Raw genomic sequence first — 15,926 nt, forward strand, 5'->3', positions numbered from 1 at the left:
CCTGTTGATGAGCTAGGGGGCCCCTCACTGTTATTCTCCACGTTTTTTCTCATAGAAGCACCTCGAGCCACACTTTTGTGGGTTTGATGAGGCACAGAAATAATTGGCTCAGTGGGAAGAAACCACTCTGAAATCCCCATCTTTATGCTCAGGGTGAGCAGATACCCGGTACTTACTTGATAAGTAGCGATCGTTTCTCTGTCCAGGGTCCGTGTCACGGAGACGCTGCCCGTGTTCTCATTGATTCTGAAAATTCCTTTAGGCTCTTGATCCACTCCCTTCCCACTGAGCCGGAACTTGGACCCTTCAGGTCTGTCACTATCGACTACCTGGTCGGAGAAAGAGAGTGACATTTAAGACTATCTGAAAGACACAGAGAAAGCCCATCACAGGCACCCCTTGGTGACCAGTCCACTAATCTCAGGTGCAAGCACAAAGCTGCCTGATAAACGAGGACTGGCCAAACACAGCCTTGCTCAAAATAGCAGTACTGAAGAGACCTAGGGTAATGGAGCAAGGAAGGTGATGTCACCAGGATGTGCACATTGTTAATGGAGGAAGGAGATTTGTTTTTCTCTGCAAGCAAGGCTAAGCGCCAGTAGATGCTGCTTATCTACAAGTCCTACACTAGGCAGGCACTGAATAAGGTTTACCCCTTGGTCACTTGTACCACCTGCCCCACTGCTCCCCCGGGTGACAGACTCTTGCAGAAGGAATGTCTTGTACTAGTCTTCTTTACTCTTCAAACAGTACTGGGGGTGGGACACTTTTTTTTTTAATTTAATGGATGGAACCACAGACGTACAGTATTAAGCAAGCTGGCTGTGGGCACTGCTCTTGGGCATGAAAATGAGATTCAAAGCCACAGTGTCCACATTTGCACACAACGCTGTGCAGCACAGCTCTTTGTAGTTGTTGGTCTTGGCCTGACACCTGAAGACCAAGTTCAGAAGTTAAAAAACAGAGGGGACCATTTCTGAGCATAAGAAATAGTAAAGGCATGAGCAGCAGGCAGGAGAGGGAGCACCTAGAAGATTCTAGAAATGGCAAGTGGAGGGTACACTCTGAGTGGAGGAGAGTAGAGGGAAGGTCAGGGTCAAAGTACAGAGGTCAAAATATGGCATATGAAGCTGTGCAGTTAAGAAGGAAACTGACATTTGTACAAGCTAACTCGAGTCACTGAGGTACCATGTCTGTCCATATCTTATGTCACTGTGTTATCAGAGTTGCCATTGTTAATTTGGTTATTACAAAAACAGTTTAAAGGCTGAGGACATTGTAGATAACGGGAAGGCACAGATAAAAGAAAGATGATGTGTACCCAGCTGTAACTACTTCATGAATGAACAGGTGTCTATTTAAAGTAGGAGCCCTCCAGGGGCTGTGCTGCAAGTACCAAGCCTGCAATTCTGCATGCGGACACCAGGTGGCAGTAGTGCCTAAGGCAGCATGAACATCCTGGTTGGTTACACGGCAGGGCCAATCAAAACAACTCGCAAGTCAGGTAGATTTTGTTGCATTTTTAAATTTTTATCATTTTTAAATGTTCTTTATTGAAATATACTTAAGGTTTTAATTAGACACCAATTATCTCTGTTTGGGTTTTTAAGATTAATGGAAAATAGGATCATTAATGAGAAGATGTGTGATACATTTTGATGAAAAGACATATTAATCCTGATTTCACTGGAGTTAACCCATCTCATGTCCTTTCCTGAGGCCCCATCCTCTGCTTAGGGGCTTTAAAAGGTCAGAGATCCACAACTTCTTGGGCTTCTGGTTGAGGCTAGGGTCCGCTATATTGTCCAGCTGAGATGAGCAAATACACACCTGTCTTTATGCAAACATGTCACAACTAGATCTTCAAACACAGTTCTTTGCCTCTATGGCTCCCAATTTCTTCAGGCGCAAAAATGGGTACATTACCACTTACCGTATTTTTCGGACCATAAGACGCACCTCCCCCCCACTTTGGGGTAAGTGACCCCTTTGTTGATGCCCAATGAACAGCGAAAGTGGGGGGAAGTTAGGGTGTGTCTTATGGTCCAATTGCTGTCCATCAGGCATCAACAAAGAGGTCACTTACCCCGAAAGTAGGGGCTGGGGAGGTACATCTTATGGTCTGAAAAATACAGCAGTTCTGCAAAATGGGTACATCACCATTAAATTCCAGGGTGTAGGGAGTGAGGAAGGAGGTTGAGCTCTTAAAGAGACAGTACAGCTGGGTTTGGTGGCCCAGGCTTATAATCACAGCTGCTCAGGAGGCTGGGGCAGGAGGATCTCAAGCTCAAAGTCTGACTGACCTCCACAGTGATTTAAAGACACCGTTAGGACCTTGGTGAGACGTTGTCACAAAATACAAGTTTAAAAAGAAGGCTACGAATGTGGGTGAGGTGGCCAGGTTGTGAGAATGGGGGAATTGGCCCTGCCACTTGGCTGGGCAAAGCTGGAGAGCTGGCCCTGGTGGCGTGGGTGCAGGAGAGCTGGTAAGCTGACCAACTTAGCTTCCACCCAGGCCCAGATCTAGGGCTTTGAGATGGCCCACCCCAACATCCACCCCATCTATGAACTGGATGTGTGAAGTGGCCAGTCCTGTGGATCCAAAGATGCAGGATCTCCATTACACAGGGCAACAACAGGATAGCCAAGAGGAGTCCCAGTGAGGATCCAGTATTGATGGTGTAGCAGAAGCCAGAGGCCTCAGACTAGACCAAGGACTGATTGTAGTGAACATTTGCAAGTAAATGTGTGAACAAAAGGGTATACTGTGATACGCTGCAGCTTCCATGGTGATATGATACACACATACACACACATACACATATGTATCACATGTAGTGTATTTTTATTTTTGTCCCTTTTTTTGGTGGGGAGGTTGTTGTAAGGGCAGAGGGTACTTATGGAGGGATGAGGCGATGAGTGGGAATGGGATGCATGATGTGAAATGCACAAAGAATCGATAAAAAAAATTTAAGAGGGCTAGGGATATATAAAGTCCTTGCCTAACAAGCGTGAGGCCTTAGGTTCAGTCCTCAGTACAAACCTAAAACTACACCGCATAAATGAAGCACACAGACTGGGCCTGATAAATCAGAGCAAACCGCTGCAATTCCAATAGCAATAATTGCAATAAAATTACACTGTTGCTCATGGGTGAGATGGATCCCTCCAGGCATAAAAAGCATCTTAGCCACAATATAAAATTAAATCCATTTCTAAGGGAGCAGACGGACTGTTTTGTTTTGTTTGGGAGACAGGGTCTCTCTGTGTAGCTCTGGCTGTCCTGGACTCACTTTGTAGACCAGGTTGGCCTCAAACTCACAGAGATCCGCCTGCCTCTGCCTCCCCCAGTGCTGGGATTACAGGTATGCACCACCATGCCTGGCTAATTTCTTCTTCTTCTTCCTCTTCCTTTTCTTCTTCTTTGTCTTCCTCTTTGTTTTCTTCTTCTTCCTCCTCCTCTCCCTCCTCTTCCTCCTCCTTCTTCTACAAAGCAAATTCACAGACTTCTCTGATTCTGGAAGTGATGGTCTTAGCAAGGTAGATAGGGACAGCTGGGCCACTTGGATGCTCTCCATTTATATTATATTTTCCCCTAATGTGCATTCACCACTCCCCCTGCCTTCTGCCCTTCAGCACACCCAGGACAGGTCCTATTAACCCAGAAGAAGAACATCATGTCCTACAACACCTGGGGAATAGCCCCTTCTGTGTTGGGGCCCTGTTTCCCTGGGCCTGCCACACAGGCTAGGGGCCGAGGGTCTACCAGGAAGGACCTTCTCTACTCTCTGTTCTCTTCCCTAGCCTCTTTTGTTCAGAGAGGGCGGGGACACAGAACGTTCTGGAAAAAGCAAAGCTGAATGTGCCTCCTGGAGCAGAGTGCTCCACAGCAAGCTGACCTCTAGACTTGGAAACTCTCCTGGGGAGACTTTTCCTTGAACCGATGAGGTCAGCGGCACTGCTTCCTTCTCTCTCAGAGAGCTTGAACCACTTGACCTTATGGAGGCAGAGTTTCCAGAGAGAGGGCCCTGTTTAATGAGAGGCTGCTGCTGGATCAAAAGACTTACTCTCCAGGGGCAGAGCAAACCTCCAATGCTGGGCCTCAGATTGTTCATCTCTCTCTTTCCCTCCCTCCCTCCCTCCTCTTTTCTCCCCCCTTCTTTTCCCTTTTCTGTTTTTTTTAAGACAAGGTTTCTCTGTGTAGCCTTGACTGTCCTGGACTCGCTTTGTAAACCAGGCTGGCCTTGAACTCACAGAGATTCACCTGCCTCCTTGAGTGCTAGGATTACAGGCATGCACCACTATGCCTGGTTTAGAACACCATTTTTTTTTAAAATCTATGCGTGAAGCCTGCCTCTAGCCCTCAGAGCTGTCTGTGTTGAATGAACACCCACAGCCTAGTATGGTGTTCCCAGAGAAATGAGCCACAAGGGACACCTGCCCACACGGAGGGCCGCCTTCTATGCATAGGAGCTTCTCTTGAGCTGTGGTTCCTGCCAGTATCAGCATGTCCTGGAGGAGGGGATATGTGAGTCTCCAGGCTTCCCACCCTCAGCCCCTGGCTGCTTGTTTTGCTCCCTTCTGACTCTGCTACACACTCAAGCTTGAGGCCCAAGCAGCACCCTGCCTCCTCTGCCTTACCCAGTCAGTCTGCCTGAAGTCAGTCCCCGAGACCGCCTTTTGGAGCCTTCTTCTTTTGAAGGCTAGGCAGCTCTCTTTGTCACCTTCTGTCATAACCGTAATGCCAACAGAGACTCTTCAAGCCTGCTTTCCAGAAGCCCAGTGAGGCAGAGTGGGCGTGTCTCTGAGGAGGCACAGCCCAACTCCACCTGTGCGAAGGGGCTTAAGAAGGAAGGAAGGAATGATGGAAGGAAGGAAGGAAGGAAGGAAGGAAGGAAGGAAGGAAGAAAGATTCTTTAGGTTTTAAAGCCAGTTTACCATTTCTATTGCACTACATGCCCTGGGATCCTAATCTGTCTTTGCTGATACACTGATGAGAAAGTTCAGGGCCCTGACCTCAGTTGTGAAGCAATTCCCCCTAGGTTAAGTACTGCATGTTTAGAGAGATCTGGGGACTTACAAGACTCAGGATCTGATCAAACTTGACCTGGGAAAGAGGAAACTGAGAAGACGTTCAGTGCCCCTTCAGAAGGACCTAGAAACAGAACTGCCCTGGGAGGAGGCTGACCGGCCAGGCTGTGAGGAGGAGAATCTCATCTGCCCAGCTGCCTGCAGTCCTGCAGACAGCGCCAGGGGTCTAGCTTTTGAGAGTTGCCACCCGCCTGCACTGGTGTGGGCTCTTGGAATTGAGGCTGCCTTTCTAAGTCTGTGGCCCCTACACGCAGCCCTTACCTGTCCTCCCCCTAGTCACCCTAGTAAACTCACTGGCTCACCAAGGTAGGTGTGTTCACACCATCACTCTGGTTTGTTGTCAGTTCATCCCCCGGTTTTGGTAGATGTTTGCCAGATCACTCCAGGGACCAGCGTCACATAGCCTTTGGTTCACTGCCTTTGGTTTCAGGGCCACCCAGCCACACTGAGCTGGAGAGACATGTGGCAATGCAAGGTGTGACTCTAAGCCCTGGGCTTTGCCTTACCAGGGGTGTTTGCAGAATTTCCGGAAGGCCCTTGCAGCGCTACCCAGGGCTCCTTCAGCTCACCCGGATGCGGCTTCACGTGCCTCTCCCTTGCTGGGACTCAGTCCCTTGGCCAGAATCAACCTGCAGGCCAGCCCCAGCAGCTGCTCACACCCATTACTCCACGTGTAGCAAGTTTGCAATTAGCGGGCTTTGCCCATTACCCTTTGTAATTCAACACTTCTCTGCACAGCGGGACTCCTTTTTCCTTTTCTCTTTCTGGAGTTAGAATGGGAAAAGGAGTTAATAAGGAGAAAGAATGAGGACCCCAGGTGCCAACTTGCTGGAAGGGCCTTATAAACAGCATTCAGAGTCCCGCTGTGGCTCTGGAGAAAGAGACTTCTGGCTGGCTGTACAGGTGGCAGAAGGCAGGTGGAACCAGGGTCCTGACATCAGCGACTCATGTCCCCTCTGCTTTTCCCTGGTAAGGCCCAATTTCATTGACATTTTCTGCTGCAGATAACCAGTGGTAACCAGATAAGGCACTGGCTGCATGTGTGTGTGTGTGTGTGTGTGTGTGTGTGTGTGTGTGTGTGTGTGTGTGTGTTTCTTTTCTATTTCTTACTGTATAGCTCTGGCTGGCCTCTACCTTGCATCAATCTTCCTGCCCTTGCCTACAAGTGCTTAAAATTACCGGTCTGTGCCACCACACCCAGATTTAAGACACTGTTATAAGAACACACAGAAGAAGGCAATTTTAAGTGTTTTTACATGAGTCGGATTCTTTCTTATATGTGAATTATTTGACTTTTTTCCTCCTAAATATGCTTGGCGTGTATGTGTATATGTGAATACATATATAACATTTTGGAGAGTGATAATTTTAGCCTTAGAGAAAGGCTGTGGAAAGAGCACATTGTTTCCATGTACCTGCTAGCAGTGCTGGGTGCACTGAGGGAGGAATGCTAATGGTGTGTGTGTGTGTGTGCACGCATGTGTGTGTACATGTGTGTGTATGTGTGTGTTCATGTGTGTGTGTGCATGTGTGTGCATGTGTGTGCATGTGTGTGTATGTGTATGTATGTGTGTGTTCAGGGTGCTTTCTGATGTAATTATTGTTTTTCTTCAGATCCCAAATGCAGGACAGGGCACTCCCCCTCCCATTATTGTTTTTAGTGTTTAAAAAAAAAATCCTCATTGTATTTATTTATTTATTCATTTAGTGTGTGTTTGTGCGCGGGCGCGCGCGCATGTGTGTCCCTCCACATGTGCTACAGCACATTGTGGAGGTCAAAGGACAACATTCAGGAGTTGGTTCTCCCCTTCCATCTTGGGTCCTATTTGTGGGGCTGGTGGACCATGCCTCCAGGGGAATTGGACTAGTGAGATTGGAGCACCATCAAACCCTGGAAACTCAAACGTGAGGTGTAACTCTCATCCTGAGAAAAGAAGGTGCGGAACAAAGGTCTCTCCTTGTTTTCCAGGCCTCCTTCAGAAACAAGGGGCACAGCCCTCAAGGTTACAGATGGTCACCCAAGGTTACTGGTGATCGGTCACATAAGCTTGTCTACTGTTATTGTTCCCCATGCAAATACAACATTGTCAGCAACCTTGTCCCAGCCAATGACACACATTCATTCTCAAAACCCCTCCCACTGCCCAAGCTTTATGAGTCCCTGTTTCACTTGAAATAAACAGGCCAGCACCATCTCTGTCATGAAAGATCGTCAGAGACTTGTCATTTATTCTGTAGAAAGAAGGGCTCCCCTTTCCTCTGAGGAATATGCTGCTGGACTCTCAGGCTTGACTGCCGGCCAGGCAGCCATGTGCTGCTGGCCTCCTCCGCCGGCTTCTGCCATTCATTCCCCAGTGGCAAGTCAGACTGGATCCGTGCTGCCATCTTTCTCCATCCCCGTAGGTGCCCATCTGCAAAAGTGGGAAGCTGGCTGTTCACCCTAACCAAACTTAGCTCCTGCTAATGCCTCTCAGTTTTGGAGCTCCGATCTACCCGCTGTTCCTGAAGTGGCCACCTACTCAAAGACTCAGGCTGGGCCCTACTTGCCACTTGGCTCCGGTTTTGGAACCCTCAGCTCCTTGCTGCCATCTGTCCTGAGTTTTGGCAGCACAGGCAAAAGACTAGTAACACTAACTGTGGAGAAATCTTTTCTTCCACACCTCTGGCACAGATCTCCACTCAGTGTTCAGTCCTTCTCAGGCTAGAGACCAGTGTTCCCAGGAGAGGTGGAACCTTTGACCCTGCCTTTTACCCTTTTCTGCCAGGAGGTAGACAGTGCTTGGACCTTCCTACAGGAGAAGCACACACTTCCGGTCGTGTCTGGGCCTCCTGGTAGATGTGCAACCACGCGTGGGGATTAAACTCATGTCGGACACTGAGCAATCCTGCTGGCCTGTTGAATGTGATTTTAAATAGCAAATTCTGGTGCTTACAGAATATATATACATATGTATGTACGTGTATATATATACATATATATATGTATAAATTCTACTATCAATGGTTGCCTTGACTTTGCATATGGAAAATGTACAGAATGTCTCAGAACTATGTAGTCTAACTTCTGGATGTCTGCTCTGCCATGGGAGATCCTAGCCTTTTCTGTCACCAGACTTTGGACAACACACCTGGAGATGTCTTTTTCCCCCCTCTACCTAGAAAAATAGGTAGTACATAGTAGGTGCTCAATAAATACCTGATTTATGTTTTACTAGCTGTCATAGGTGTCCGCTTATGGGCCTCTCTGTTTCTTATTTCTCTCTCCCTATTGCTTTACTCATATGCAATAAATAATGGCCATTCTAAACACAAACCAAGTGTGACTGGGCTTGTGCTCTGGCTAGAACTTTCATGGTTACCCACTGCTTTCAGGAAGAGCCCAGGAGCCCTCCCAGGTGTGTTACCACCTGCTTCTCCAGCTGTGCTCTGTCCTCACTCTCCCTCAAACAACATGAGCTGGACTTTGTGCCCACCATGTCTTCTGGGGACCTGATCTATCCTCATCACACAGTATTAAGGTGACCTCCTGCTCCTGGCTGCTTTCTCTGCTCTGCTCCCCAGACATTTGGCATCTCCTTTCTGTGAACTCTAGCTTTCCCTCACCTCACCTGAGACTGAGAGAGGGCCTCCTGTTGTGGGTGTGGCTGATAGCCCTCTTGCTGCTCAAGTCCACTTTCTTTTCATATGTTCTAGGCTCAGGGCATGGAAGGCATTAGATGGATGCTTTAAGTGAAAAACTGCAACTCTCTCAGCATGTTTTTATATGGTTGCAAAATGCTCCATAAACTCACAAATTAAAAGTAAATGCTTATTCTCTCTCTCTCTCTCTCTCTCTCTCTCTCTCTCTCTCTCTCTCTCTCTCTCTCTCTCTCCTCCCCCTCCTCTCGGTGTATGTGTGTGACCTTGTGTATCTCTGCATTCCTCTTTTCCTGGGATTTGGCAGGAGTCACAAAGGGACCTGGACATCCCACTGTCTTTATAATTTGCAAAAGGACCTTTAAATAAACACCTCCCTTTCAAGTAAACTAGTAGATAGGCCTGCTAACACGGGTCTTTCACCTATGTTACAAATTCGAGGCTGTCTGGGCCACAGAGCAAGTTCCAATCCAGCTTGGACAATGTGTTGGGATATTGTCTCACGAGGAAGAGTAGAGTAAAACGAGGGCTGCTATCCCAGGGTTTCTACTGCTGTAATAAACACCATGGCCAAAATCAATCCATGCAGAAGAAGACTTATTTCAGTTTACAGCTCTCAGGTCACATCCCTCCACTGAGGGAAGCCAGGGCAGGAACTCAGGATGGGAACCTGGAGGCAGGAACCTGGAGGCAGGAACCTGGAGGCAGGAACTGATGTAGAGCTGATATAAGAGTATTGTCTACTGGCTTGTTCTTTCTAATTTTCTCAGCCTGCTTTATGTCACCCAAGGCCACCATCCCAGGGGTGACACCACCCACAGGGTGCATCAATTAAGCAAATGTTGTCCCACTGGCTTGCCCCAGGCCAATCTTGTGGAAGCATTTTCCCAATTGAGGCTCCCACCTCTCTGATGATTCAAGATTGGATCAAGTTGACACAAAAGCCAACACATAGGAGGGGAAGTAGTTCAGAGGCAGGGAGATTGCCTAGTCTGTGCAAAGCTGAGTTCAACGGCTGGTAGTACAAAAACAAGCAGCCTGGACCCTTTAGATAGTCTCCCTGCCGAGACTACCAAAGAGGAGTAAATTAGAGTTGGACAGTGTTGTTCTTGGGACATGGCAATAGGGAGGGTGTTTCTCTCTGAACCCTTCACATATTTCCAGTTTCATGAAAAAGGCAGAGTTAGTAATACAGTAACAAAAAGGTTTCTTAAACACACAGGAGAAGTAATTAGAGCTTGGCGTGCTTGGTAATTTAGAACATGCTAGAATTCTCCCCCACAAGCCTACTATTGACCTATAGTCACTAGAAGGCATTGTGCTTATCATCTGATGGGTCCTCTGAGGTGTTATATAAGTGTTAATTAATTAATTGTCAGTTGTGTTTCAATCCCCAGCATGCCTTGGACCTTAAAGATGCTTAACTGAAGATCGTAGCATCTAGACAGCTGCTATGTCCATGACTTCTTTTTATTTGTTTGTTTTGTTTTTCAAGACAGTGTTTATCTGTGTAGCTTTGGTTGTTCTGGATGACTTTGTAGCCCAGGCTGTCCTTGAACTCACAGAGATCTGCCTGCCTCTACCTTCTTGGGTGCTAGAATTACAGGCCTGCGCCACCACACCAGGCTCCGTGGTTTCTTTTTCTCTCATACTTCCCGTCTATCTTTAAGTCATCCATGAACAGAGGTGAGCTATGTAGTTTTATGTCAACTTGACACAAGCTAAAGAAGAGGGAGCCTCACTCTATAATACGTGCAACTTTGTAGGGCATTTTCTTTTTTTCTTTCTTCCTTTCTTTTTTTTTTTTTTTTTTTTTTTTTTTGTATTTTTGTATTTTAGGTTCTTTTCTTGTAGCGAAGTTCTTAATTAATGACTGAGGACCAGGGCCCAACCTACTGGGGTGTATAAGAGCAACATGCTCCATGGCCTCTGCGTCAGCTCCTGCCTCTAGGTTCCTGCCCTGTTTGAGTTCCTGCCCTGACTTCCTCCAATGATGAACAATGATGTACAAGCATAAAGGCAAATAAACCCTTCCCTCTTCAAGTTGTTTGTGATCATAGTGTTTCACCACAGCAATAATAATCCTGACTGAGACACCCAGACTGGCCTAGCTCTCTGCAGTCAAGGATGCTTCGGCCTTCAGATTCTCCCCAACTTGCTCTTTGTCATGGTGTTTCATTTAAGGATCAGAGGAAAGGAATGGAGCCCATGGGAAGGAAAAAAACAGAGCTTAGGACCACAGGAAGAGGAGACACATCCCAGTCTCCATCCATAGTTTCTTCCATCAGCCCTCCCAGACTTCCGTCCTTTCTCTATGCTGAAGCTTAGCTAAGGCTGAGTTCTCTGGGATTCAGTGTTCACGATTATTTTTTGTTGTGGTGGTTGTTGTTGTGGCTTTAGGTTCTTTTCTGTTCCAAGCATTTTGGTGGATTGGGTAGGTGTCTTAGTGAATTTCCTAGTGCTGTTGCTAAACATCACAATCAAGGCAATTTATAAGTCCACAATGATGGGGCAAAGGCACAGCAGTAGCTGGCTAGCACTAGCTAAGAGCTTACATTTGACCCATGAGTAGGAAGCAGAAGCACTGAAAATGGCATGGGCTTTTGAAATATCAAGGTCACCCCCAGTGACACACCTCCTCCAACAAGGCCACGCCTCTTAATCCTTCCTTAATAGTTCCAGCAACTGGAAACCAAGCATTGAAACATGTGAGCCTAAGGGGGCCCATTCTCACTCAAACCACCACAGGGAGGATGTGGATATTTATTTTTATTTATAAATTTTTACAATGCCATTTCTTACTTTCATCAATTTACAAGGCTTGCTTGCTTTAATTTATTTTACAGTAATATTGCTTACTAAGTTTTCACTTTTCAGAATCCTATTGTTGTTGTTGTTATTATTATTATTATTATTATTTATTGGTTAACTGCAGATTTTTTTTTTATAAATGACTCATAAACAGACTCAGGAGAGAAGTGAGCCTTTGGCAGCATCACATACAAAAGCTAAAAATCTAGAAGAAATTCCGGTGGAATAATGGCTAAGTAAAGCACAGTGCTTATACTCTGCTTTGGAAAGGATGGTGATTCTGAAACCTAAGATGGATGCTAAGTGACAAAGGGGCATAGTCTGTGTCGCTGTGCTTTTAAGAGGCATGCCAAGCAGTAAGAGTCATACAGACTAAAGGTAGGATCGGGGCTCCTGGGGACTACTGCAGGGAGTTACTCGAGTCTCTGTAGCGAGATGAAAGGCCCTGGGCACCTACAGTGGAGATGGCTGCATGAGAGTGTGCATGGAGCCAGCGTCAATTGCCTGCCTATTTCACCACAGCGAACATATTTCTCTCTGTCACATAGTCTGTGTTTATCTACTGCTAAGAATACTCCTTACTGATGGAGTATTCTTTCTGCACTTGCTTTCATGTTAAGTTTTGGATTTTTAACACCTAGAGACAGACATTCTAACCTGGTATGGTGCATTTTACCCAGGTTCCTTCTGTGTGTCTTTCCTGTAACCTGTAGGTGCATGGAGAAGATTGAGTGAGGATGTGAGGTCTAGGGACTGTATTCCACACAGCAAACAGCTTTGGTCAACATCCTTTATCTTTAGATAGAGGACAAATCTTGAATTTCCAAAGAATTTCCTACTAGAAGTCCCTAGAAATATACTTCTGGAATCTTCTATAGCTTCCAACGCTCACCTTTTAGAATTTTAGCCACATCTAGTAGCCTGATTCCCCTCTTATTGATTACATTGTAAAGTTGGGGTGGTGGTGGCCATGTTGAATTGCATTCACAGCCATCAGGCAGTGCATCAATAGCTATCAATGTAGCTCCATCAACAGCCAGTCCCAGGAACAAAGTGATCACTCAAACACTGGCCAAGAATGACTGAATCTCAAGGCATCCCTGAGGTAGTGACACATTCAGGTGTCTCTGAGAAAGACCAGGATGCTGAGCCTGGACATCAAAGGACCCAGTGGGTAAACCTCAATGAGCAACCGCAGTGTAACATTTGGGTAGCTTTCAGTCCCAAGTGGGTACGGAGATTATCAGAGAGCTTCATGGGAAGTCATGACATGCCTTTGTATGTGAGAAGCAAGTTGGCCTTTGTTTCTGAGAAGCACACTGGGAAATTCAGAGGCAAAGACATGGTGAAAATAGGGCTAAACTGGCCAGGGACATCCACGGGAGCTGAATCAGTGGGGATAGAATTCTGCACAAATGAGGGAACTCCCAAAGTGGACCCCTGCATTGCGCTCTCTCCATGAAGACTGATCAGAAACACTCACTTTGGGCCCATGTCATTGGCAGAGCAGGAATTAGAGACTTCAAAGTCTTACTTCCCGGGTTTATACGCGTCTGAAGGGTCACCACTCTGTACATCAAATTCCTGGCAGGATCATCTTTAAATTCTCTCAGTGCCCCTTCTCCTACTGAGCTTTGTCACAGCAATGGCATGATTTGAAGGTTTCTGCCATCTAAGGGGAAAATAAATTATTCAGGCCCTTGGACACTGTTGAATTATACACACTGAGCGTCTTACAAACTTGCCAAACTTCTTTCCCTCTGTTGCTCTGTTCCTATCTCCTCCATCAGTTTGGCTTTTTTTTTTTTTTTTAACAGTTCCCAGAGAAAGGTTAAGGCAAATATTTATGCACTCATTTGAACCACAGTTCAGAGAAAGCAACTTAACAAAATCAGCATTATGAACCTGGAGCCTTTCCCACTTGGAAGCAATCAACAGGAACAATTGAACCAGCTCTCCCTAGAGACTCAAGTTGGCGGCGGTTTCACTGAGACTTTCAACATTTCCTCCTCCTCCTCCTCCTCCTCTTCCTCCTCTTCCTCTCCCTCCTCCCCTCTTCCTCCTCCTTCCCCTCCCTCCTCCCCTCTTCCCTCCTCCTTCCCCTCCCTCCTCCTCCCCTCTACCTGCTAATTCAGGACAAATTTTGTGTAAGACCAAGGCTTGGAAAATAAGCAGTGTCTAAAGTAAATAAAAGTGCCAATCATTTTCACTCGCAAGCCTGGCATTCTTGCGCTGCCTGTTCCTTGGTGGGAAGGGTTCACCCACAGCTTTGAGGTTCCATATTCCCTAAGGCTGCCATGGTCTCACACAATTGCATAGTATGCTGATTAAAATCTTCCAAGACCCCCAATGCCTTGATGCGAGGAAAGGGTTGAGTCTCCTCAGTAATGTTCCCCTTTTTGCACAGCTAGGTTCCTGCCTCTCTTTGTACTCCTCATCTTTACCATCTCTCTCCCACATCTATTATCCTCGTTTATGCCAGGCTGCCATCCCCTCCTCCCTAAATGCCATGCTCGCTCATGAGTGGAAAGGCCCCCAAGATCCAGAGCTAGTGATGGTTGATGGCTCTCGAGGAAAGGATAGTTACTGTCCTTTGGGGGGGATTCAATATTGGTAGATTCCCCATGACTCAGCTGATGGCCCCAAACCCTTGTCTTCAGTGTACTCAATAATAAAGGGGGTATGAGATTGGAAGGGAGGTGAGGTGGCGAGCACGGGGGGGGGGGGGGGCAGGGGGGGGGTGACAGTCGGAGGGAGGTTTGAATGGAAGGATGTGAACAAAATATATTGTATAGATGTATGAGATTTCAAAGAATAAACTTTTTTAAATCATTAAAAATGTCACCCTCAGGCCTGCCTTTATTGTTGGTCTGCATTGCTTTCTTGGTGACCTGGAAGCTCCTATCCAAAAGCAAAGCTAGCTTTCTGACTAGATCATTTCTGTCAGAAGCCCAAAATTGGAATGAAGAGGAGGAACAGGATGCCAAGTCCTGAGTCCGCTGTTTCGGAAACATCCCACCAGTCCATGTATCGAGTCTTTGACAAAGTAAATCCACAGAAACAACTCGAGAACAGCGTGTAGCCTTGCATGTGCTTATGCTCAAACATGGCACACGCCATGGCTGCTTCTGCCCCTGTTGATTCATTTTGTTCTTGAGCCTTGGTATCACAACTGTGCTCATATATTAAAGTCTCAGAGTCCCATCCCTGGGCTAGTATCCCACCAGTGTGGTGGCCATCTTTGGGACTAATTATTCTCTTGCCTCTCAGCTCACCTGTACCTGGCTCACCTCAGTTAGGACTTCCTTGATGACCTTAGTAAGCGTACTGAGCCTTCCATTCCACCTCGCCCTCTCTGCCCATCACTCTGCATCAGTCTTCATGGGACACTTGGCACCCTCAGCGTTATGTTCACTGTCTCTATTAAGTGCTTAAACATAAAGCCCCCCTCCCATTCATCAAGATTACTGTTCTATTTACTGCAGTGGCCACTTTGGAACCCATGGTAGACACTCCAAGCTTTGTTAATAAATAATAAAGTCATGTAAACGAGAGGTGAAACCAGGGACATTATGGCCAAGCAGGAAAGGGAATGAGTGCATCCGCCAACAAACAATGGCTGCTGTGGTTTAAGAATGGTTGGTCAACTTCTAACAAGGGCCAGCCCTGTGTTTGGACTTCAGTTCAGAGATATGGCCACGGGCTCCCAGAAAGTCATTTTGGGTAGTCCAATGTAATTCACCAACACCAGTGAAACACATACAAACATACTTTCACACTTGTGTACTCAGTACACTTGTACACACATACACATAAAAAATTTCAAAGACAAAACAGGTTGCTCCATCAATGTCAGGAAGTCATGGATGACCTGTGATCATTTTGGATGAAGACCTTTGCTCCCACTGAAGCTACAGCCTCCTATATGGTTCTTTTTCCTCTAGACAATGTCAAAAAGAGAAGATCATGCCAGCTGTGATCCAACAGAAGCCATGAGAAGGTGTTTGGAGGATGCATCCTACATGGGAGTCTCCTGGTTGGGGTTTTATGGGCTGCAGCATCCTCTCAAGTGATAGGACTATTTTCTCCAGAACAATCTTGGGTCAACACAGCTGCCCAATAGCTGATATAGAGCATGGGAGATCCCTCCAATTAGCTCTGACTGTGTGGCAGGTTCTGCCCCCTTGAGACATGAGGATGACATAGGTTATGCATAGGTAAGAGGACATGCTTGAGAGAGAGAGAGAATAAGGAGCCTGTTCTTAATAAAAACAAAACTTGGGAAGCAGCTGGCAATTTGGAGATCTGCTGTTGAAGGTGTGGTTGTGTATCATCTAAAGAACAGCGAACAGAGGCTTGCCTATACTTGTTTTAGAAAAACCAGTTGG

General features: G+C 46.6%; 1 protein-coding gene across 1 annotated transcript in view; it reads right to left on the bottom strand.

Annotated features, from left to right (window-relative positions):
* CDH13 (cadherin 13) overlaps positions 1-15,926 on the bottom strand; it is a 984,669-nt gene that overhangs the window by 436,474 nt on the left and 532,269 nt on the right. The window contains exon 5 of the mRNA XM_084755241.1: positions 177-329. Within this exon, the coding sequence (XP_084611367.1) occupies positions 177-329 (153 nt within the window). The remainder of the gene's footprint in view (positions 1-176; positions 330-15,926) is intronic.

This window comes from Acomys minous (assembly GCF_964271855.1).
Source record: "Acomys minous genome assembly, chromosome: 14".
Classification (NCBI taxonomy): Eukaryota; Metazoa; Chordata; class Mammalia; order Rodentia; family Muridae; genus Acomys; species Acomys minous.